The 26,383-nt window shown below is 38.9% G+C and overlaps 1 protein-coding gene across 1 annotated transcript in view; it reads right to left on the reverse strand.

The window, feature by feature from the left end:
- Positions 1 to 11,130: 11,130 nt before the first annotated feature.
- The window catches only part of nek7 (NIMA-related kinase 7), a 59,350-nt gene continuing 44,097 nt past the window's right edge, over positions 11,131 to 26,383 (reverse strand). Inside the window, exons 9-10 of the mRNA XM_043223140.1 lie at positions 15,533 to 15,646; positions 11,131 to 12,865 (exon numbers count right to left, since the gene is read on the reverse strand). Coding sequence (XP_043079075.1) covers positions 12,755 to 12,865; positions 15,533 to 15,646 — 225 coding nt within the window. The 3' untranslated portion in view covers positions 11,131 to 12,754. The remainder of the gene's footprint in view (positions 12,866 to 15,532; positions 15,647 to 26,383) is intronic.

The raw sequence follows: 26,383 nt of genomic DNA on the forward strand, positions 1-26,383 counted from the left end.
CATCCTTACGTTATCTACAGCAGGTAATTCACACATCTTCCACTGATCATTAGAAATATCACGTGATAGATTAGTTGAGAATCTTGGAGCATTTATCAATCGAGATGAAATGACTTGATGGCAACATTTACATGTTCTTTCAACATGCTTGTTGTGTTAAAATGTTCGTTAGCATACTAATCAGTAAGACACAGACATTATTGCTAATAAAATAAGCAAGGTAAGCAAGGTACTGGGAGAACATTCCCTGCTTGCCCGAGGGATTTGGTAAAAGGAATCTCCTGAATGACATATCCTGGATGACATATCGGAGATGAAACGGGGACACCGACCTAATGAGCTGCTGCTAAAGACTAGAATAAACCAATGCATTTGTTCTTTGTCATGGTTCAAGCTAACAAACATTAGCTTATGATATCACCTTGACTAGCACATGAAACTAAGACGTAGGAATTATTTGTACTTGGGGAAAAAAAAAAAAACACATTGAACTTAACTTTCATATCGCATAATAAAAACACCTTATAATCTAATAGAGTTTTTATTTTCTGGCCTTGAGTATTTTCCCAATTAGATACACTAGGAAACAAGTTCACATATTAAAACTCCCGTTTAACGACATCATTACAATAAGGACAATAATAAGAAGCAAGGTCTACATCAGAAAATTGGAATGGCAAAGCATTCCCCTGAGAAATATCTTTTTTTGGAAAGATACATTGGCTGCACCCCAGAGATTTGGCTCTCAAAAGCTAGCCACACACAGTATGCAGCCTTTGTTCCACTGAAAGCATTTGTCTTCAGTGCAGCGCAAAGAAGATGGGTTAAAATCCAATTCAATCGATATCACTGGAGACGTACAGATACAAACAGAGGCTAAGGACCCTTCCCCTTCTCCTGCTGAAAGTTAAAATAGAATAAAATGTTGAAATGCCTTTGAAGTTTCAATACCAAACCCTGAGCAAGTCAATACTCACCGTATTGTTACAGATACCAAGAAATTTCTACAGAAATCCACAAAAAAAACAATGACATTCCTACCTACATATTCACATTGAGATGTTAACTGTCTGCTTGTACAAGGTCATGCGTTTCTGAACAATAAATGGTGTTTTAAACATTTGCTGGGACTTATTAGGGACTTAATGTCCACCTAAAGTGAGGGTAGGTGGTCCATGAGGGGGTACTGCAATCCCAGGGCAAAATGATGTAGGAATTAGATGACTGTCCCACCACTAGGACCAAAACCTCACATTCACCCTCTATTCTCTTACCTTCCCTCCAGGTTAACCCTGTGCGTCCAAGCTAATGAGGAGTTTCCGTGGCCTGCTGAGCTCCCAGGATGGGATGGAGCTTACCCCCGGTGTGGGACTGGGGGAGCGGGACGGTAGAGCACCGGTGTCAGCCTCCGCTTCGCTGCACATACATCATGCCGGTCATTAGCGGAGGATCAGGCTGGACCTTTGGCCAGCGCGCCACTGGCGGCAGGGAGGGGATGGCCATAAAAAACCCCAGGCTCTGTCACTCATTGTCACTTAAAGCGAGAATTTATCAGGGCCTCTGCCTGCGCACCGATGAATAATGAATGAGGTTCTGGAGCTTTGCCTTGACGCTCGGGTGCTAATGGGGCCGGAAAACTGCAGCAGGACCATCCTTTGTGCCGGGAGGTTGCACTGTCGGGGTACGGGCTGGCCCCTATCGGTAGGCTAGCCTGGTCATAATATCACACATTCACAGTGAGGTCTGCCCCTTCTTTTTTTGATGTCCATGCCTGGAGCACCTTCTAGACCCTGGGTAGTCTATTCTGTAACACCAAAAGTGTAAGGAAGTTTAACATCAGTGCTTATTTAAGCTGTATTAGAGCCCTCGGTTTCAAAAGTGTCAGAATTCTTGTACAAGTAGTGCGTGTTGACATTCCCTTGCGTTATTGGGCACGAGACTGGATGAATGTTGTTATTTTGACATAAAGCTGCTTAGGGTGGCCTTAGAGGAGTTAAAACTTACCCTTGAATATAAATATGGAAGCACTTTTGCCTTCAAGATCTGTATTCAGGGAAGAGTAGTTCAGCCCTCACTGGGCGCTTTAGGATAGACTCATAAAGACCAGCATATTGCATCAGTTGTGAGTATCCTCTAATAAAAGAAAGCAAGTTTAGTTTTAGGGCAAAGACTTGGTTCATATCCAAAGAGCAATGATAAAAAAGCTCAGTTTATTTTACTCGTTAATTCCGAACAAACTCGAGACGCGATGAACACATTTGACAGCTCGGGACCTTTGTATATCCGAAGAAGCAGATAAAGAGATATGAAGACATTTCAGAATCTTTAAATGATATCCCTGTGCTATACCATCAAGCTTGTTTTGCACGTAAACGGTGTGAAATGGAGGAAATACTGTCGCAATCAAACGTGTGTAGTTGTGCACCAAAACTTCTTTAGTGAGAAAAGTTTGCTTTCTGGACCGAAAAGGACTGCTCAGTTTATACACTTTTGATACTGTAACTAACCATAAAACTCTACGCTCCTGATGAAATAAAGAGTTCAAATCCTGTCTTAAAGTCTTGGAGCGAAAGAGTTTTTGATTTATTCAGAGAAAGATTTTGGGGTGAAAAAAAAAACAAAAAACGAAACAATAAACAAGCGAACATTCTGAGCTTCTGCCACACTTTCTTCCTGTCAAGTCTCTGAGAACTTTCAGCTAATTACGAGCAAAGCCCCACACCACAGAGAACTTGCATCCGTCGCTGTCTGAGGATGACAAAAGGCTTAGAGGGGGCAAGAAACAAACAAGCCCCAGAATAAGAAAAAGGCTTTCCAGCTAGCTGCATGGGCGACAGCAACATCTAATCAGTTGTTGTTGTTTTTTTTCAGCTCTGCCTTCAGCGTCGCATCCAAGGCACAGTTCCTCTGATCAGCGAGCGAAGGGGCTCTCCCACTGCGCCAGTCTCCTGTCCTCTGAACCACGGGTCAGTCCTTGGTGAGTAGCCTTGCTCCTCCGTCTCCATCTATGGTGGTGCATCCCGTCTTCATTACCATGCAGAGACACATGCCGGGGGTAACTGCACCCCAGGACTGCCTGGAGGGGCTGCGCTCTATCCGGCCTCCATCGGGAACTCCTGCGCTGCTGGTTGCCGGTGAAATGGGAGCGCAGGATGGAAACGCAGAGCATTAAGTGACTCCGTGCCTCAGGGTCAGAGAGGAGGCGACGTGGCATCTCTGCCGAGCGTTCGTAAACAAGCAGAGGATGTTAGATCTCTTCATCCTATTCAAATGCTTTATTATGCTGATTTTTGAGCAAACTGTAAACTAATCAGGGCAACTTTTTACCCGTTCTCGCATGCACACAGGGGAAATTTTCGGAAAGGTTAGGCGCTGAGAGTCGGTTCTGGTGCCTCGCCTCAAACTTTGCACTCTCTGGATCATTTCAAACAAACACACGGAGAGTCCGAGGCTCTGTTGCAGTGGAAGAGATTTCATGCGGCATACTTAATTGGAAGGGGGGGTTGGCGGACCATTGCGAGAAATATTCACATTCAGTATGCTCATTGGGACCGAAGTTGTAAATAGTTAATTATGACTCTGTATGCAAATGTTGGCCTTTAAATGAATTCAAGGAATAATTTCCATGTTCATGTATTTGCATAAATGCATATTACATGCATTTCACACTCAACACCTCAAAATGTCATAAAGAGTGATAAAAATTTTTGTTGAAATCCACTTGCTGTACCTCATATAGTTCACAGAATGGATCCTAAGCACATATACACATAACACACAATTATTCTGTTTATACACTACAGGTGTCAGTATTTTAACTTATTAATAAAAAAATGTATTAATATATGTATTATACGTGTGCAATTATATGCAGCCTACTGTACATTTCAAGTAAAAAAGGGTGATTAAACTGCCCTTACATCAAAATGAACAAGACTCAATTTTTTTTAAAGCAGCTTGGAGTTACTAGAGTTGTAAAATACAAATATTTAAAAATTTATTTATATAAAAAAAAACCTGTCTGTCAAATCAAACTCATATGGTGCAATCAGCATGCAAGATAACATATCCACATTAACAAAAATACGACAAAATAGAAATAAACATCCAAAAACAAAAAGAAAATGATCTCCAGGAAATTACACGTCACTATAATAGCAAAAATTAAATAACTTCAGAAACAACAAATAAAGTGATCATCGAATCATATACAATCACGACAACTGACCATTGCAAAGAAACTGATTTTCAGTGTCACTTTACTCAACACAAACAGCGATCCTTCACTGATCACCGATTGCATTGAAGATCCAGCACATTATTATTATCCATATTCCCGGTGGGCTGGACTTAAGACAGAGCCTGAGCTCTGGCTGACAAGAACAGGTAAAGAGGAGGCGGGGGAGGCAAGGAGGGCGGCTAGGACGACTGTGTTAATTGGACTTTACAGTAACAGTGTGACAGGTGTTGTTTGGAGGAAAAAAAAACTCACAGAGAGTTGGGAAAAGAACACACCAAGCCGTTTGTCAGGAAAAGGCAGCTCCATCCTCCCGCAACCGTTTCCCTTGCCGCTTTCCCTCAAAATGAATGCTGTCTGCTTGTTTATCACCGACAAAGCTCCAGGCCGGCATCCTTACGCTTTTTTTGGCCCTGCCACATAGAGGTGGGGCTAAGCCTCATTTTCAAGCACTCCCTTTGATAGAAGCCCGCGTCAAGAGTAGTCCGACATGATGCCCCCCACCCCACCCTCGCGCCTAGATATGCCGCACTTGTCATTTAGCAGCGAAAAACGAGGTGCTTTTACAGATGCGGCAGGTCATGCCACTTTGTTGTTTCGTTGCTGTCAGAGCAAACTTCTTTTAAAACACAGGATGTCTTCTCTTGCGTTAAAAGCTGTCAACAAATAGAGCCGACAACAGCTCGCTCCCAGCATTCTCCCCGGGTAAAGGAATTTGTCCAAAACAGATGTTTCACCTCTAAATATATATATAGCCCGCTGCAGTTGCTGGTGATGGAGTACATGCAAAGTCATTTTGTTTGTCGGAGCAGACTTCGGCTATCTCCAGCTGGGTTGCCGTCAACTCCAAACCACTTTGAAGACGATTTCAAAGCTGCATTCTTCTCGACGAAGGACTCGCAAGGTCATCAGCCAATGAAAAGCATCTCGGCGGCGACTCTGCCGACAATTTCAGCCTTCCCCGCATCGCGGCCCGTCTTTCTTCTCGTAATGACCGGAGACCAGCGGTACAGCCTCCGCTGGCAGGCAGTACAGAGGAAAGCGTGGGAACGCGAAGGCAGACGCGGGCTTTCGCTTCGGCGTGCAGCGAGGCCACAGGTTTATGCAGGAATGCCTGTGGTCGCACGCTCGCCGCGTAAATCAAGGCCCCAAAACAGAGCATTTCATTCAGCGAGGTTGGGGAGGCAAAGCTCTGAGGACGCCCGCATCTGGTAGCGTTTTTGATTTACTAGGGACCTGCACAACATTACAGCGCTGGAAAACGGTGGGAGCCCGAGTCCAAAGGGCTCTAATGCGTAGGCGAAGGCAGTCTTAAGGATTCGGTCGTAGCGGTTGGCATCCAGGAGGGTTTGCCATTTCTGAGGATATGAAACCATGGGCGAACGCGTCGGATTAAATGAGGTTTTTTTTCTCTATCAACCGCAGAAAAAAAAATAAAAATGGGCGCAGAACTCATGTCAGAGTAATAGCACTCGAAACGAGAACATCGCGTTATCACGTCTGACATGTTTATGACATGGCAACACACAAACAATAAACTTACCTCTTCGCATCACAAGCTGTAAAAGTGAAAAGGAAACGCGAGTTCTGCATAATAATCCTGCATCGCATCACCTTACAAGCTCATTTTTAATGAAGTCCGAAATCAACATAAATGCAAATAAATGCAAATGATTAAAGTCCCTAAAGAAAGAAAACAAAGTGATGAAAAAATGCAAACAAAAGTGATTAGTTACGGGGGAACTTACCTCGACGCACGGAAATATATACTATTTCAAGATTCAGGAGAACTTTTTCATTTTTATGTTCGATTTGCACCTCGTTGCTCCTAAAATTAGATACATTTACATTTATTCATTTGGTAGGAGCTTTTATACAAACTGAGAAATATGTTATGAACTAAGTGACACTCGGTAAGAGAGTAAAATGAACAAAGTAAACATACGTGACAACACAATGTTACAATGACACTAAATATTGTGCATATTTTAGTCTGAAGACAAAAACTACGGCTAAAACAAACATCAAGTACTTCTACATTTTTATTTGAGCGTAATCTGATAAAACAACGAGCATGCCTTTAGTAATAAAAAACACTATAAAGCAATTGAAAAGACAGTTAAAATCCTAATAACAAACAAATATGATCGGCTAATGCATTGAAAAAATTAAATAAAACACATATCAATGCTTTACATACAGCTTACACAACGAACCCCGTCTATCTCTTGTTAATTATTTTTTCAGACTCAGAATGATTTTAATTACTTTACACTCCAGATTGGAGTCCAAAAGAAAATAATTGCAAACATTCTCTCTTTTCATGCTTACTCAAGCAAGTCTATTTACTTTTTTTTTTTTTTTTTCTTCGTTCGCAGCTTGATGGAGGGAGGCAACAGGATGGGATGTGACATTTTGGTTGGAAAGGCTTCAGAATTCAAAGCAGCTGTGGGTAAAAACCACCTGTAAAGACACTCTCCGTATCAGATTTCTTTTGAAACCTCAGCCTGCCATTTGTTTCCAATAGTTAGTTTGCGGAAAACCCCAAAAGGTTCTGGAGATGCTTCCTCGGTCGGGCAAAATGGGCTAAATATACTAGGAGATGCTATTCAAATGTTTATGAGTCTTTTTTTTTTTTTTTATAAACTATGCTAAGGTTTACCACAGATGACCATGTTTTACCTCATGCTTCCTCTGGGAAGGAAAAGAAGCATAATGCATAGAGTACATGGTCAACAACGCTGTCATACGTTTCTGTAGCATTCCTAGAAATGATCTTAAATAGTAAATAGAAGTTGTAATGGTGGTTTTAACAAGTTTGAACAGAAAGAATTATATTATGCAATTAAATGTTCATGCATAAAGGCTTGTGGTAAAACTACTTTTTTGTTACTATTGTGTCATCGTTTTATTGATTTTGATTTTTATTGATTTTTTTTACATCATGTGTGTTTATGCATGCATGGATATATATATATATATACACACAAACGCACACACACACACATATATATATATATACACATATGCATACATATATACACATATGCATATATATATATATAAACACACACACACACACACACACACACACACACACATATATATATATATATATATATATATATATATATATATATATATAAAATCAAAGACAAAATACAAAAATATTATTTTTAATTCCATATTTTTCAACTAATATATATATATATATATATATATATATATATATATATATATATATATATATATATATATATATAATATATAAATTTTTTTTTTATTATTATTATTATTAATTTATTTTTTTAAAGCATGTAGCAAATGTCTATAGAAACAAAGCAAAAGCTCTGGAACCAGATATTCATCGTTACAGTCATTTTTCCGCTCATCCGAGAACACGTTTTTGCAGAATGACCCAATAAAGAAGAAACGGAAAGTAAAAACAGAATCATTAACAATACATAAGGCAGAGTTTACTCGCTGTTGTTCTCCTTTCCTCAGAAACCGCAGTTCTAAGATATTGCCAGATATAGCATTTTGGAGAAAACTTTTTTTTTTTTTTTAAATAAAATAAAAAATAAAAAAAGAGCAATGGTTTGAATGGTGGATGTTTGGAGATCATCCCTTGATAATTCTCTTCCTCTCACAAACTAATTGGTTTAAAGTTGCCAAGCATGCGCCACAAGCTATTTCAAACCTGCGTGCTATTGATATTTCATGTTTCAAAGCACAAATCCTTTCAATAAAGAGAAAAAAAAAATGCCTGAGATGCGCTAGCTATTTTCCTCCATGCGTGTCCACAGGGGGAAACGAACAGTGAGGAACCCGGATTCTGTCTACTTGTTTTTTTTTGTTTTTTCGCCCCGACTATGACTTATTTGTTGTCCCGGCTGCACTCACAGCTCCAAAACTTGGACAAAGTTTGGCCCAAACACCGTCACTCTCTGCTGACCACACAATCGGCCAATAAAGCGTCAGCTTCCTGGCCACTTCAATCGCCGAGAACAAGGCGAGACTCGCCTCAAGAACCAGAGCTAAAGAGAAACGGCACGTTTCTCTTGCCGAAATACAGAAAAAAAAAAATCTATGAAAATGCTGCCAGCAGCTGAATCTGCTGCCAATGCAGAAGGGACACGTTACAAGTGCTGGTCCCTCTGGCAACAGACAGATATAGAGAGCTGAACCAAGCACCTGGATCTTAAGGAAAGAGAATATATTTGGCCTTGGTGCAAAAGGTAAAAACATCTGAGTCAGTTGGGCTTCTGTAGTGACATCTCTCAGTGTCTGTGCAGTCTGCCGACAAAGTGTAAAACGGATCAGTGGGTAACAACTAGCATACTGTTCAATAACAGGTCTACACCGCTTTGGAGCATGTTTTGCGAACGGCTAACAAAAATCTCAATTTCTGGAGACTAACTGATGCAATTCTTGGACTTTAAAAAAAAAAACCCCGTTATGAAGCGTTTTGATTCGGGACGGTTTGCTAACGAATCACTAGCAGATTTGAGAAGTAAGAACAGAAGTTTGATTTATATACGATATCAGTTCTGTGAATATAAATGTATACACATGTAAGTGTTTTCAAAATACATGCTGTGTGTGTGTATTTATATATGCACGTAATGCATATACGATACACATATTATTCTGCGGTTGGTCACAATTGGTTATTTGACTGCACCACTTTTTTCTACTTCAGAAGAATGATTCGTTCATAAATTGGCTGGAGGGCAATAAATATTTTCAAAAAAAGCGCAGCTACAAAAACATGCTCGAGTTAAAAAGTTTGACGTTTCCAGTGGAACAAAGCTCTGTTCTTCAACAGTGCTGCATTTATTTGATTAAAAACAGTAAAAAAAAATATATATATATATATATATATATATATATATATATATATATATATATATATATATATATATATATATATATTGAAGCACTGTTTTTTTAATATATATTAAAATAATATATAATATTTAAAAATCAATTCCTGTGATCAGCATCGTTACTCCTGTCTTCAGTGTCACATGATCCTTCAGAAATCATTCTGATCTTAAAAATAAAAATCTTTACAATTAATTTGCATCACAAAAACTATTAATTTATTAAAAACAACTGCTTGTGAAATGTTTTTATATATATATATATATATATATATATATATATATATATATATATATATATATATATATATATATATAGATAGATAGATAGATAGATAGATAAGTATTTATAGATACTATTTTAAACATTGTGATAAAAAAAAACATTGTGATCAGACTTTACATTGCATTGTGTCATCTCAAGAAAAATTATATTTTAAATGCTTTTTGGGACAGTTCTTACAAAAAGGTAAAAGGCCTGACAGTAATGGATCTGACATTTTCATTTACTTTTAACATTTAATTAACATTAAATATGTAATAAAATTGAAATGTAATAAATCATGTGTTAAAACCAAAAAGTTATTTTTTGGAAAAGCTGAGTAACATATCAATTTCTTAAAAATATATTAAAATGATCAACTACATTCCTAATATTTTTCACGACTGAAATTATTTTGAGCCCCGATTTCATTGTATAAACTCTTTAGTCTAACAATACAAAAGCTGTACCACAGAAAGAAGCCTCCATTCAGCTCTATTTCAGTGAGTCTAGTGCAGTTAGACCGTACCGCCACAAGATGGATACCTGCATCTGTTTTCCAGCAGTAAAACATACACTAAATGCTCAGACAAACAAACAAAAAGACAGAATCTCACCAAAAGCCTTTTTTTTCATAACCAACATCGACACTAGACCAGTGTGGGTAAAGATAGCGGCTTACAACAAGCCCGATATCAATTGTGATGTTTGCTTAAGTTTGTTTTCGTTGTTCTGCCAGTTTCAAGGGAGCAATTTCCAGTGATGAAATTGAACCGCTCTCCTTGAGGAATTCATTAGAATGAGAGGAAATAGTCCCCTTGCCGATGCCTCTCCTGGAGGGAATAAGCCGGACGTGGACCCTGGGGCACGAGCGTGACACGCTGCCGGCTAATAAAGCTCAGGGCTAAATGGAGACAGTCGCTAAAAAAGAAAACACAAATAAACACCAGTGGGCTACGCTTTGGGGGACTGATTGGCATGTGCAATTAAAACGACTCCGAAAGCGGCAAAAATATGGAGTTTTTAGCTGAAGAGTTACAACCCAAAATGAAAATTTCATCATTAATCAGTTACCCCGCCCCCCCAAGTCGTTCCAAACCCGTAAAAGCTTTCTTCGGAAACTCAATTTAAGATATTATGGATGAAAACCGGGAGGCTTGCGACTGTCCCAAGTAAATACCACCGTCAAGGTCCGGAATAGTCCATCTGACGTCAGTGGATCAAACGTAACTTTACGAAGCTACGTTAATACTTTACGTACGATTGGCATCGAAATGTCATTTCGGAGAGCACCCATTGGACACGCATAGCGTACAAAGTTACACGCAATGGAAGGATACACTTTTTAACTGAAACAAAAGTAAGCACGCGTGTCGACGAATAGTTGCTAACGCGGAACCGAGCGCGCTGTGTGCTTCCAGCGGATGCTCTCCAAAATGGCGCACCGGTTGCGTATCGTTGAATAAAGACGTTTTTGCCGTTTTCTCTCCGTACGAAAGTATTCTCGTGGCTTCGTAACGTTACGGTTGAACCACTGACGGCAGATAAAAAGTGAAAATAGTTCGGCGGTCAATGAGACGGTCACAATCCTAAAGTGCGTACCGAAGACAACCTTTGCTTTTACGGGTTTCGAACGACATGGTGGCGAAATATTCATTTAGGGGTGGAGCGACGCTTTAAAAGATTGTACCTTGTGCAAAATTGTCCATTCAAGCCTTAAATAACCACAAAAGGAGAGGAAAGGGTTTACATCATTTCGATTTTATTTATTTTTTTCAATTCAATTAGCATATAAAGAATTATTGTGCATCTAGAATGTTAAACATGTTCAAATAAAACCGTCAAAAAAGACAAATAAATAAAAAGTTGCCTTTCCTTCCCCTCCCAAATGATTTGGGGCGAAAGTAAAGAGAGTACAGTCAGGCAGACGGTGAGCGTCCGATTCGTATGTACTTCACCGCGGTAAAGGATCCAGATCTCGCTGGAACAGGCCTCGCACGCCTCGTCGAGATAAATACATACTATTATCGATAAGGCAACAAGCGTAATCTGTTACTGTGTTAACAAAAGACGAAAAAAGAGGGTGATTATCGCAAAATACAGTAAAATGAAAAAGGTAAACACAAAATGCTCTCGACTAAAGTTACAAAAAACATACCATTTTATACTTGGTACTATCACAGCAAATCATACCGTCTGCAAAAGGTGCTGCGTAATAGCTGCTGTCTGGATTGTATAACTTCATACGCTTATGTAACTCGCATCCGACCGAGTCTGCCAGAGATCGCAAGCCACATTCTGAAAGCGGCGCGGTCTGGGAGAGGTCGAGATGTTTCGGCGAACGTAGCGGAACCGTACGAACCCGCGCGTTGCGCTGGAAAAAGAAGCCATTTGTAAATGTACCTCTTTCAGGATGCTAGGTTGTCGTAAAAAACGACTGAATGATGTAATTGTTGCGAATTCTGTATAAGAATGTGTTTTGGTTTACAGGAAGAAAGGCACTGTTTTTCGCGTTTTCTGAAGTACGGAACTAAGGCACTATGAGGGGCTGCGTGAATATTTATAAGTTATTGCATCTCGCGTGAGGCCTTTGCGTTAATCATTTATTAAAGTTCAAGTATCAGCCGCAGAGGTGCGGATACTGGGAAGGATGTGCCTTTGAGAAACGGACTTCATCCTGAATGCACTACACGAAACCTGGCGAACGCAAATGATTGTCATGATTTATTTAAGGCATTTTAAAAGATCTTAGGCTCATGTAGCATTGCGATAAATGTTTAGGCGAAGAAAGGATGGACAAGATACGTTTTTAAGGTTTAGATACGGACTAGTTATTCAGCCTTTGGAAATCGCGACAAATACCACCATGATCTCATGCTTCTTTTAAACCTCTGAAATTTCAAAAGGCAAGGGGAATTTTAATTCTCTGTTTTATAGAGATGCTTTTCTCCTAAGGCTTCGCTGTGAAAAAAGTTCTTGGAATGGCCGTTGTGGGATTTTTGAAAGTGTATCAGGATCACACTTCATGCTAGTGAACAACAAACAAACAACAACCGACAAATGGACGTAAATATGCGATCATCACATGATACCGACATCGGAAAGAGCACAAGTCAAGTGAAACCAGTTTACAACACTGCTTACTTTTCCTTTTTCTTCTTAGAAGCGCTAAATTTTAAAAGGTCAATGGTTGGATTCGTCTTTTTGACATCGTTCTAGTAACCCAAAGGCCTTGCTTTGTGCCGTGTGTTGTATTTTTTGTACTGAAAGATGCCAGGTTGCATTACGTTGGAGCAAAACAAGCTTTAAATGACATTTGTGGGCCAGACGAAGGTCTTAAAAGTAGAAGCAAGAAGAAGGATAGCAGACTTAGTTTGCGATCGTCGAGGAGTGCATGTGTTTGGCAATGCCATATACGTAGGTGATGTCAGGCCTTTTCTCTGGGTCGGGGTTGATGCACATGTCTACCAGTTTTCTCAGCTTGAGGGGGGAGAAGATAAAAAGACAAAACGTTAACAATTCATAATACAGATCCATAATACAGAGCTCCACATTAAAAAAGTGACAAGTGAGTCACCGAATAGAAGACAAATTACAGGTTTGTTCAGTTTCTTTACCATTTGATGGGGTCATCCTGATCATGTTGGTGCCACATTTTTTATATATGTGTGTGTATTAAATATATGCATCTGTGTGTGCATGTGTAATGTAAACAATATTTACACACAATGAGCAATACGTTTGTTACGGTATTTATAAACATTTGTTAACATTAGTTACTAAAAAAACTGTTCATTGTGAGTCCATGTTAGATATAACAAATTAATACTTTTCATTTTAATAATTTGAAAATGTAATCAACATTGAGATTAATAAATGCTTGATTAATGATAATATTTGTTAAAAAAACAAAACAAAACACAAGTTAACTTGTAAATTGCAATTACCTGTATGTTACCTAATTTATTATTTATCTAGTGTATATTTGTAAATGTAATATCTAAATGAGACAGAAAAGAGAAAAAATAAAATCAAATACATTTTATATAGTGTGTGTGTATATATATATATATATAAATAAAATGTAAAATTTATGTATCATTTAAATATGTAAAATATATAAAATACATTTATAATTATATATAATTAAAAAATATATATTTTTATAATTATAATATATAACTATATTTACAATTTTCATATTTTTACATATATAAATTACAAATATATTTGTTGAATGTACACAAGGTTTCTTGAATGTTGCTAATGTAGACTATACTTTATAATATATAAAAAACCTATAATACACTATAACAAGTACTATCAAAAATATAGTAGTAAAATGAAAGAACAAGCTTTTTTTAATAATGCAAATAATTATAAATCCATATTAAAATACACTTGTCATCACATGTACAACCGTTTTATTCTGGAGTCTGGAGCCCCGTGTTAGTCATTGGGTTAAGACAAACAAGATGATTGACAAAAATGCCAAGCGTTTCAGAGCTCAGTGAACAGCAGAGCCAAGGGATAGGCTTTAAGCAATATAACTTCCAGCAAGAAGCCCTCTGGCCCTGCGAATGTTTGTTAATTCACTGCTACAAACATTCTAGACCAAAAAAAGAAAAAAAAAAAAAAACCCACAAACAGAGTCCCCGCAAGTCAGGGACAGGATTGAGAGTCGTGATGCTGCACTGAGAAATAAACTGAGCCCAGACAAGCGGCAGCAGCAGCATCATTAAAAGTGGGGGGAAAGGGAAAAAAAGGCGGAAGGGAAGAAGATGCCCCTGTGTCGGATCGCCATGGCAACCGCCTCTCTTGCCGGGGCCTGGCTGCTGTTGCATGGCGCGGCGTCTCCTAATCAGCCCGGCATGTGAAATGCAAATGCAGACAGTCTGAGAATTAGTGGAGAAGAAATGGGGGGCGGCGGCAGTGGGGGCGAGTAAGGATGCAGATATGTAAAATATTCATGCTTTTGCACGAGAGAAATGCGGGGGGTTCGATGGTCGCGTTTTTTTTTTTTTCCCGTTTTAAGGGGGGGCTGTCTGTCAGGTGAGATACAAGGAGACGGTAAATGACACACCAAAGATGAACGGCTGACACTTTTTTGCCTTTCGCCTTCAGGAGCATTGTTTACATGTAGACAGGGAGGGAGGCAGGCCTTCCAGCAGCTCTGGAAAGCTGAAGGAAGTGCTGAATGGAGGATGAGTCGTGCCGGGCTTGTAAATAATAATAATGGCAGCTTTGGTCGGACGTGCTTGGATCTATCGGAGGATTTCGACGGTTGACATCAGAGAGTGACAGCATGTTACAAGGAAAGACCGGCAGCGCTGGAAATTCACAAGCTGGTTTGGCGATGGTCTACTTGATGGACTAGCATGAACTTGCTGTTCTGATGCATGGGAACTACAAGTTAGACACCGCTAACTAGTTTAAAAACTACTTTTTGACCTTCATGATGTTCTAAACCTGTGTGACTTAAAAACGACAAAGCGTTTGTACATAAAATTAAAGTCAACAAAGTTCAATGTTATCGTTTCGGACACCATTGACTTTCAATGTACGGACAAAATATCTTGTCACGAGAAAAATGACAACAGAATGATGTCCATTTGATGTAGTTTTTTTTTAATAATGATGTCGAGCTAGTGCAAGACAAGCATTTGTGGTTAAAATATATATAAATTCGGATTTTTCTTTGAAAATTACTGTTTGTTTTGATAGATAAGACTATAGAAGAACCCTCTTAACTGCAATTTGAACCTCAACTCATTGGCTCCCACTATATGGAGAAAATTCTTGAAGTGTTTTTTTTCCCCTCAAAAATCTTCATTTCTTTCCGACTGAAGAAAGAAAGACATAAACATCTAGGATGACATGGGATGAGTACTTTTTTTAGGAAATGTTATTCTAAAAACTGAAGTTCGCCTTCAAGGTCAGGTCACATTTTGGCGAAATATCCCACCAAATCTGCAAGAACAACTGCAAGAACTTGCTAACCTTCCTAAATGTGTGGATTCTTAGTAAAGTATCCTGATGTTATCGGTGAAAATTTGCCGTTGAACGCCAAACGTGACCGGAACCTCAGAACCATGAAGCACCAAAGAGCGAGAACCCGTGTGTAAATTTCTTTCACTTGAAACATACCTCTTCAGAGTAATGGTCAGACGGTAGTGGTGGATAGTCACACTGCTCAATCTTTTTACACAGCGAGTAGAGGTTCATTTTGTCCCCGTAGAATGGGCTCTGCAAGGCGGCCATCTATGTGAAGAAAAAAGAAAAGTAAAAGACACTTTTATAGAGAAGGATGTTTGGTTACAGATGTCTTGTTATATTAATAAATGGGTTACACGTTCTTACAAACCAATCTGACAATGATCATAGTTTTAATTCAATTTACTCATTCCTCAAGTTTGCTATTTCATCAAAGGTGTAACTAGTGAAAATGCATTTACAATTGCTTATATTTATACAGTTTTTTTTCCATGGCTGTTCCAATAAATGACTTCAGAGCTCACACCTGGAGGTTGAGTAAGCACCCATCTCTCTCAAATACAATCCTGCGACACACACTAAATCTTCATCAAGCAGAGGCTGACTGTCTGTGGAAGAGACTACTGTGTCCCATGTCACAGACGGCAGCAGACAACAGCCATCTGTTTGCTCAAGACGTCAGAAAGCCAAGAGTCAAGTCTACAGAGCATGTATCATGTCACTCCCGAGACACTTTGCGCTACATTAACTATATTAAGCACAATAAACATTTTTTATAATCTAATAAATTCACTAGCCTATCTATAGGCGGTTTTAGCTTCTTGTAGTATTAAGATGTACTTACTTTAAACATTTTATTGGCTCATTTACCTTACAATTTGACTATTTCTGCTTGGTAAAAGGGGGAAAAGATAAATGATTTATTTATTATTATTCATAATGATTTACTCTTAATTATGTCATTTTAAATCTGTGCAAGTTTTCTTATTGTGCTGAACAGAACTGAAGATATTTTGAAAAGTGTTGGCAGAGACGCACCGAAATGATTTTTTACAGAAACGTTGAAAGTGAAATTAAAGTTTGATTAGTAATTCAGTCTATGTAGAAATTGTGTAGTTCATCTATGATGTTTGGGTTGTCATGTTCTCAAGTGATAAATTAAACAAGTCCTAGTACATTTCTTCGTATTTCAGATGAAGAAATTTTATAAACTGCTACTTGAGCATCATGTGTTTAATTTGAGGTGAAGTGAGTCCACACTGCTCATGTTTACCTGTTGCATCCGATCTATTTTGTGCGGACAAAATCGATGCTGACACAGTCAAAACATGTCAGCATAGACAAGCTAATTATGCTTTTAGGCTGAAAAGTGTGTTTTTCACCCTCATGTCGTTCTAGAACTAACTTTTGGAAAACATCACAGAGTTTTATTTTTTTGCACAAAGTCAATGGGGTACAAAGTTGTTGTTTTGAACTCCACTGACTTTCAATGTAAGGACGAAAGCGGCTGGAATATTCTCCAAAATGGACAATGACAGTCAGGACATAATTGGAGACGAGACTGTTTTGGTAAACTGTTTTTCGTTTGCTGTATATTTCCTAGTGCCACAATTTTGGTAGATCACTGTTTTTTTGTTCACATAATGGAGACAACCCCATTAGACCCTATCGACCAAAAAAAACCCATGCTTTTTAAAAATATCTTCTGTGTTCTACAAAGGAAACAAAGTCATACAGGTTTGGAACGGCATGAGAGTGAGTAACTAATGACTTGCTTTACCACTAAGCACAGATGGCAAGCATCACCAACAGAACCAATACTTTAATATGTGCATGAACTAAGATTGCCATAATAAATCTGGACACATTTGCCAACTCGTAGCCAATTAGCATTCTAACTAGTCTGAAACACTTACAAAAGGATGTCCCGTCTCAATAAAGCCTTAAAAAAGGACTGACATTTCAGTTTTTCTGTATGTTTTGTGAAAAAAAGCCAGAAAGAGATGAACAACACTGTCGACGTCACAATTCCAGGACATAAATCATGGTGGTACTGAAGACATGCAGTGCATCCTGGTAGCCTGGAGCTGTGCAATCCCGCTCAGCCAGGAAGGCGATGCTTTGATGACGTTATGAGATTATGATACTGCAAAAGCAGACTGGCAAAAACAGCCCCAAGCAAATCCACTGACTGTGGGTGAGGACATTTTCAGAAGTAAAAAAAAAAAAAAAAAAAAAAAAAAAAAAGCTTTCCAGATGCCAAGCATGCAAGCCACACAGCACTCGCATGAAACCACTACACCGCAAACGCACACTGGACGAGAACTCAATTAAATTGACATAGAAGGACAGAGAGGAAACGGCGAGCGAGTTAACGGGGTTGGGGGTATGTGTGTGGGGGGTGATCGAGCGAGGAGAAACGGCGGTCTGGGCTGTCAGAGGAGGAGCGGAGGAAAGAAGCACGGAGTGGCAGAACTCATGGAGCAGAGCCGGATTCAACGCAGCTCCGCACGGAACGGGAACGGGAGGGGCGGAGGAAGGAAGGGGGAGTCCCTCTCTAATTACTGGCAGCGCTGGAACTGGGAGGACTGGGATGTTTCTGTAACATGCAGCAAACCAGTACTTCTTGTATGTGATCTAAATGTGACAAAGCAAAACTCATCAAACTCGTACCGGGGTATTGTGTTAGGGTAAGCCCAAACAAACCACACCTAAGCCTGCATTCATGGCAGCAGAAATACAGTTAAGAGACAAACAAATGAAAGAGACAAATCAGATTCTTTAATGAAAGTCATGTTCGGAGTTTGGTTAGCTTGCGTGGTGTTGCTTTCTTTATTGTAGGGTTCCCAAGAAAGCATAGTGACAAAAAAACAACAACAACAAAAAAACTAAATGTAAAAAAGGACAAATGACATTTCAGCAGATGTTCTGTAAAACGAGGTGCAAGTTTACCAAAGCAATGAATAACAAATGAAGATGTGAGTCATGTCATATGGAAGTCTTAGTTCCATTCACTGCATTATATTAAAATAGCTCCAAAACATTCAAAGCTGGAGTTTTTTATATGATTGATGAACTCATTTATATATGAATGAACAATAAAAATGGCATTAATGGGAAGACTAATTTTAAAAAGTAAACAGTTTTTAGTGAGTAATCACTTGACTTAAATATAGATTTTTTCCAATGTTTGTTCAAAGCACGTATGGGACGTGAATTTATATTTGACTAACTTCAAATATCTAAGCTATTAAAATTAAAATATTGTTATTGCAAGTAGCAAGAAGAAAACCGCTTGTAGAAGACAGTTTTGCGCTAACACAGCGCCCCTTGTGGTAGGACCGAGAATGTAAGGCAAACATGCATTATGTATTGTTTTCCGATTTTGCCGCATCAAGCCAAGCTAAAAAAGCGAAACACAATCATTCACAAAATAAACAACTGCTATTCAAGCTGCTTTGATTTACCTAATGTGAAAACTGTCTACTGCTAATGAGTCAACAGTTCTTTTTGAAAAAGGGGTTTAAAAAAAAAAAAAAAAAAAAACAGTTGACAGATGATTTTTGCAGATAAATGCCAGATTTGATTACCTTGTTCCTCCATCAGTTACAGGGATGGGAATGTGTCTGTGTGTGTGTGACAGTAATGGGCTCTGTGAATGAGTGTGTTTTGGCCAGACAGCGTTTGGTGTGTTTTATAGCGACAAAAAAAAAAAAAAAAAAAACAACAAAAGGCTGCAGTTTTTTTCCCCCCGACTCATATACAGTAAATTATATACCTATAGACTAATTTCATAGCAACATCTGTCTCAGCAGCGTGCCGCCGCTCTTGCGTTTAGTTCCTCGGGATAATTGCGACGCGCAGTATCATAGAACGGCATTTAGCGAGATGAAAATGCAGCGTTGGCTTCGACTGTTTACATGCGGAGTGTGTACCTGTGGAAGTGTGGCCGCAGAGGGGGGGGGGGTCAGGGGCGAGTAGCAGCTGTAGCCAGCAAAGGGTTAAACAAGGACCACCATATTTTCATGCATCTTCTGCTTCTGACAGATGAAAAATGTCAACTGTCCTGTTTTTATTTTGGAGTTTTTGCACTATTCATCTGGTTCATTAGTGCCTGGGCGCTCTTGGCCCTGACAGCTGCTCGCCCCGTGCTCCCGGCCCCTGAATTTTTCAGGCTAATTTGATTCGGGGCGCCCAGGCGATGGGCAAGATGATTGACTTGCTCCCTGACCCCCGGAGCCCAGCAGCTCCCCTCATTGGTATTCCAGAGGAGTCCACCCCGCACCACGCTGGCCTGCTGTCTGTCTGCGGGGCTTCGGCTACCGGTGCACGGTGGCCAAAGACACACGCGTTTACACACTCACACGCGCGCACAAAAGAGGGAGGGGGGGGGCGCACACAGACACCAAAGCTCGGAGGAACATACTTAAACAGAATCTCAACCACCAACACATAAGTGCACTGACACAAATACACACCAGACACGTACAAACAGCCACACCTGCTCAGAAACACACACACAGACAGATGCTCACAATATCACAACAACAGGAACGAAAAACAACTAAAAAAGACATAAACACATATGGCCACCCAGATAGGAAGACAAAAACAGACTCTTTTCTAATACCTGCCTGAATACAACCTGCCTGCCCTGGCTTGCTACAATACCTTTTTAATGGGAGAACCTCTAAGGCCAAGCTATTTTATGTAGTATTTTTCTAAAAAAAAAAAAATCTCTATGCAAACACAGATACAAATTCAGAAAAAAATCCCTACGTTAAGAGGGGCGACAGCTGAATTTTCACGATGAATGGCGACAATGAATTTTCATTGATTACTTTGGAAAAGCTGTAAGATGAGGTCTTGCGCTAAAACAGAGCCCTTGTGGTAGCACCGAGAAGGCTACGCGAACTGCTATCATGAATTAAAAATATCACATTTTTGCACACCAAAACAAGCTACCAAAGTGAAACGCAGACAATCACAATGTACACTATGGCAATTCCTGGGTAGCTACGATCTATTCAACTCTAGGATCGGTAAAGGTCCCTGCCCACAAGACTATCGCCGCAGACAATTTACTGAATTGTTAAAAACTGTCAAATTGTTGGCTACATCATAAAATTTAGGTCTTCTGTCGTTGAGTCGGTAAACACACTCTAAAAAGTAGTAATCTGCAATCCTTACTATGATTTCTACCCAATTTACCCAATAAAATAGTTTTGGCAAAAACGTATGCATTATTTCGTTTAAATAATATTTTAACAATTAAGCTAGTTAATTCAGAAATTACCTTTTTTAGGTTCCATTTTTTCCCCAATAAGGAATGAATATACATATACAAATACACACACATACGCACAAATACATTGGTAACATATTGTACCATATTGGATTTTTTTTTTTAAAAGTCATCTTAGTGGCCAATAATAAATGCATGCATGCTCATTTACTCTGTTTTTAGATTCATATTAACTTCACTGTCTCTAACAACGCTATTTATTTAATAATGCATAGTAATCGTTGGAAGATTGATACCCATTTTCCATACCGCACATTATGATGTTGCAATGCCTAAATTCACTTAACTGAGCTTTGTTTTTTTGGACAAAAGAGCCATTTATTGGAATTTAGCAATAACATGAAAATAAACACTGGTTTATTGCATCAAAATTCGTCTCAATCTAAGAGACCCTTTCATTGTCTTAATATTGATCTTTGCACTTCATTGAACTCCTTGCATGCCAATTAATCTCCTAGTGAAGGTCCTGGTTCTCAAGAGCCATGGAAGAGGGCGTAGCGTATAAAAAGAGTGTGAGAAAACCATCATTATTTCATGCTGCTCATCCTTCTCACACTCTTCTTTAATGATATATTAATCAAATGGAGGAGCAGGCATAAGGAAGGAACACAATTAAATATGAATTCATATTCTGCGACTTAAAAAGTCCCCATCTGATGCCGCAAAACAGGCACTGACTTGTACGACTGCCTAACCTACGCGCGCAGAGATGTTTAAGCTCTCTGGGTTTTCCTCTTGAACAAATAAGAAGAGAAAAATCACCACTTCTTCTCTTAGTAGCATCATCACCCCGAGAAGAAAAGTTTCAGACACGTGTTATGTTTGTAAATTTGCTGAATGAGTGTGCAACGCTTCTCGGTTTTATGCATCATTAGCAAAACATGGGTGCGGTGGCTCATCAGAATGTTAAGAGTTCTTCCGAGATGCCGGCGTTCACGTACGCCGCTCTCCCAAAGCATCTTTAAAGAACATGAGTATTCTGCAGCTGTACACGGCTGGGCCAAATTAATTCACTAAGCTATCAAATTAAAATCTGAGATCCGTGGTGAGAAGACACCAAGGTATACTGGGTAATCTATATTTGAATAGGATGCGGGGTGGGTTTAATTAGCTCAAACGTCTTGATGGATGTTTACTATTCAGGTGTGGGATAACACTTCTCAAAAAATCTGCTTTAAAAATGTAATATATAAACCTCCCGAACGAAGCGCTACACTGCATCCCGGCAACTACGGACTAAGCATTCTTATTTAATGACAGAATATCATTAGCAACACGTATCAAAAATGCAACACACCTCTCGCATGGTGTGCATGCTAATCTGTTTACTTTTAACGCTCTTGTTAATCTGATTCGGATTTTATCGTCGCCGTTCTACTGAAAACACATGGTCGTAAACGAAGATGTGACTTCACAGTTTTAATAGTAAAACCCGGAGCAGGAAACCTGGCCTCGTGTTTTTGCGATGAAGGGAGAAGCAATGGTCTCGGACTCTTATTTATGCCAACATAAATCCGAAACACCTTCGAGAGCGGCTATTAAGAAGGGGTTTAAGAGGACTTCAAAAGGCTGGGCCAGACCGTGAGCACAGAGATACACCAATATGAACTCAGTCTGTCTTTAATACAGAGAGGAGACGGCGAGGACACCGAGAGGGCCATCTGGGTAGCTTGAGACGATCGTTTCATTTTCAGAGTCATAAAACTCAACACCAAAACCAATCGTATGAGTGCTCCAAGGATGGGTTAGGAGATCATAGGCTAATACAGCCACAGGAAATGGTCTTGATGGTTAGGGGAAGAAAAATATAGAAGAGAATCCATTAAAAAAAAATTGTGGTTTGATTCCAGGTTAAATTGGAGTCAACTGAAAGGTGAATTCACTGCCTGGAATCAGTTCAGCAAAACATCCATTTACTGTAATGATCCACTAAAAGACATTACTCTTAACCTTTCACTGAAATTTGCACAAACAAATCTATAAAGAGAATACAGAAAAAGTGCTTCATACGCACGATTATCAAAGCGCTTCAACGCATCAAAAGGTGCTCAGCTTTTAGCACTTGTTTTATAAACAAAAAAATAAAATAATTAATTATAGACATGATGTAGAGTTTAGACCACATTGGAAACAAATAGAAAAAGAATTTAAAATAGTGGAAACATCTGGTACTGCATTTAAACAAACAAAATCTTTCTAAAAGCTCAATTTTTGAGACATTAACCTCAAATTTGGAATACTACTTTTCATTTTCTCTAGTTTTAGAATAAAAAAAATGAATTTTAGAAAATATATATTACATTAAAAAAAAACTATGAATATTTCTGCAATTTTTCATAACTTGACACTAATGTAGAGGTGCGTGAATTGCTGCAAAAACTTGGTATGAAGTTTAACAGCAATTAGCTTTCAGCCTACTAAAACATTTACTGGGTACTTTGCTGAATGCCCAAAACATGAACTAAACACCCAAACAGACGGCGTGACCCTCAATTCCTCCACTTACCACAAAACCACAGATTTTCTCTATGATGCAGAGAGCTGTCAATAATGCAGATGGACCGTGCAGTACAGTGCAGCGCTATTGACAGATGCACAGTTGAGAGCACGTGTCCCGTCTGCCGTGAAGGCCGTTGGGGAGTCAACCCCAGCTCTGGCCTTGTCCTGCACCCCTCCTATTCATCACAGGATTGTCGACCAGCCACATCAGCTGACCAAATGAGCTCCAACTGAGAGCACGGGCATCAAACGGAATAGCAGATGCATATTGAGGAATACAATGCACAGGTATTGATGATTTTCAATCGAGGCCTCGCGACCTCAACAGCTTGTACCGCCCCCTCCCTCCTCGAATCCCCCATAACAGATCGACTGAAAGATTCATGCTCTCAGAATAAAGGAATTACATGCACACATATAGGCCTTTCACACAAAATAGATCAATGAGGATCAATGGAAGATGGCACAAGTCTGCAAATTACCAATTCAGTAGTTCAGCACTGCAGCTAGCTTTCGATTGTGTACCAAGACAATGTTTACACACACACCAAAATAAATTATGAAATTGGACATACACGATATATTGGCCTATATGTATGAAATGAACGTCAATGAAATGACACAACATTCTTTTTGTCCCATCTGCTGAATTATTCAAACATGCATTAACAATTGATTTCATACATTCAATGGCTCGAATAGATCTCTGCTATGATGAATATGTTTTTACTTTCTAAATTAGAATCCATTTGGATATCCTGTGTGGTAAAATGTAAAAGATACAGCTGATCTGATATTATACTATAACAAAAAGCTAAAGCTTAAAACCATGCAACATTGCAAAAAATAAGAGGTAACCTAAGAATGAACAATACTTCTGCAGTGTTTATTAGTTAATGTTAGTTCTAGCATTTACTAAAGCATTATTAAAATCTTTGTTAACATTAGTTCATACACTGTGAACTAACATGAACAAACAATGAAAGACTGTATTTGTATGAACTAACATTATTACGTGTGTAATAAATGTAATGTTCTTTGTTTGTTCATTTTCATTAACAAATATCACCTTATTTGTAAAGTGATACCAAAACAGATTTTGAATAAAAACTAGACTAATAAAAATTGTAAAAACTTAAATGTAATTTGATTGTAAATTTTTTCACTTTTCTTGCAACTGATATGCAACTGCCCCACACACCGACTACTGGACTCTTTTGATTTTTAGAGTTAAAGACAAACATGGAGAACTGTAAAATTCAAAACTATAGCGATAAGAAAAACCGTCTACCGCCCTACATTACCGTAACATCACAGCAACTGCCGGTGGGTTTGCTGATCATCAGATCTGTCGCTCAAACAGATGTCAATTCATCACCTCACAGCTCCCCGCCTCCTCCAGGTCACGTGACCTGCTGGAAGCGGGACAAGATGAAAGTCTTCGTGTACCAAGGGGCGACACTGCCGATCTGTTCGAGGCCGAGCCCGGACCTGGCTTTAACAGGAGCTTAAGAGATCACAACTGTTCCCCGTTTGCCTTCTCCCCGCACTTGGCTGACCCATGGCCACTGCTAAGCAGGACGGACTGATCACACTGATGGGCCTGGTGCATTATGGGAGACTAATTAGTGCCAAGAAACGCTGTCTCCAAGCAGCGGTGAACTCAGATGGTTGTTTTTCAGCCCCAGGCACTTTGGGAGGTGTAGCTACTGGTAAGCTTCCCCCCAAAAAAAGAGGCAAAAGACAAAGTGGAGGAAAAAAAAAAAATACACAACACACACACACTCTAGGGATTGAAGGGATAGAACGGGTACCAGACTAACAATGTGTCTATTTCCACACTGTGCAAGTGTGAATTTGCGCCTGCTTGCGTGTGTTTATACACCAGTTTTTGGTAGCCAGCATGTCCCCTGGGATCAAGCATCGTGTCATTTACGGATTGCTGCTACCCATTCCAGGTGGCCCGAGTCACCTGGTTAAGAGAAAACCAGGGCTAAAAAACAGAGAAACGCACAAACTGCCCACTTTTGAACCGAGATCTGCGGTTTCCCAAGATCTGTTATGTAAGATCTCACGCTGTCGGATGCTTAAAGGGACAGCTCCCCTGAAAATTAAGACACTATCATCACTTACTCACCTTCATGTCATTTTAAAGACTCACTGTCTTTCGTTGAGCACAAAATGAAGATTTTTGAAGAATATCCAGGTCAATCTTTTTTTTTTCCTTTTCTTTTAAATGTAAAGTATTCATGAATTCATGAAAACATTTTCCTTTCCAGTTAATTTCTACATTCTGAAATAGTTTGTCTTTGTTTTTATGGTATTCAATTATGTATATTAGACAACAGTTGCTGGTCCTCACTGACTTTCACAGTAGGGAACGAAATACTATAGAAGTCAATAGTGACTATCGACTGTTTGATCACCAGTGTTCTTCAAAACGTCTTTTATCTTCAGCATGAGAAAGAGGACATGAGGGTAAGCAAATGACAATTTCTAGGTGATCTATCCTTTTAATATATTTCTTAATTAAAATGCTTAACAAAACACCCTTAAAATAACATGCCCACATAAAAATAAATATGTTAATGTTATTTCATATTTATTTTTATGTGGGTATATTATTTTAAGTATTAAAGTAGTAGAAGCGGGGACCTTGAAAAAAGTAAGGAAAGCAAAAAAGAAAAACCTAATCAATTTGTTACATCGAATCAAACTGATCAAATGCAGCAAAAATCTATTTGGTGGCAAAAAAAGGAACTAAAGAATCACCGACTCACTTTTGGCCTAAACATTTACAGCTGGCACCTTGATATTTCGGTTTCCAAGCTTCAAAATGACAGAAGAGCACATTAAAGTATCATAAAAAAATCGTATGGTTTTCTGAAGCTTTGCATTTTTGTAAACAGACCGAAATCTGTAGCTAATCACTGAAAATCTGTCCTTCATAGCTCTTCCTGGTCCATTTCTGAGAGCAGGAATTAATAATGTCTAATTTGCGAAAGAATCATTTTTTTTAATCTTTTTAATAAATGTTATAGTCTCAAGACTAACAAAAAGAACTGGACCAGTTCACAACATTTGCAAACTGACCGATTTCTCACTGGAGGTGAAAACAATTCATTAATCTATTTGAAACTTGACAGCCCCAATCACTTCTGTTATACTGAAAATAAAAAATGAAATGTACCTTTCGAGTT

Source organism: Puntigrus tetrazona, chromosome 22, assembly GCF_018831695.1.
Source record: "Puntigrus tetrazona isolate hp1 chromosome 22, ASM1883169v1, whole genome shotgun sequence".
In the NCBI taxonomy this organism is placed as follows: domain Eukaryota; kingdom Metazoa; phylum Chordata; class Actinopteri; order Cypriniformes; family Cyprinidae; genus Puntigrus; species Puntigrus tetrazona.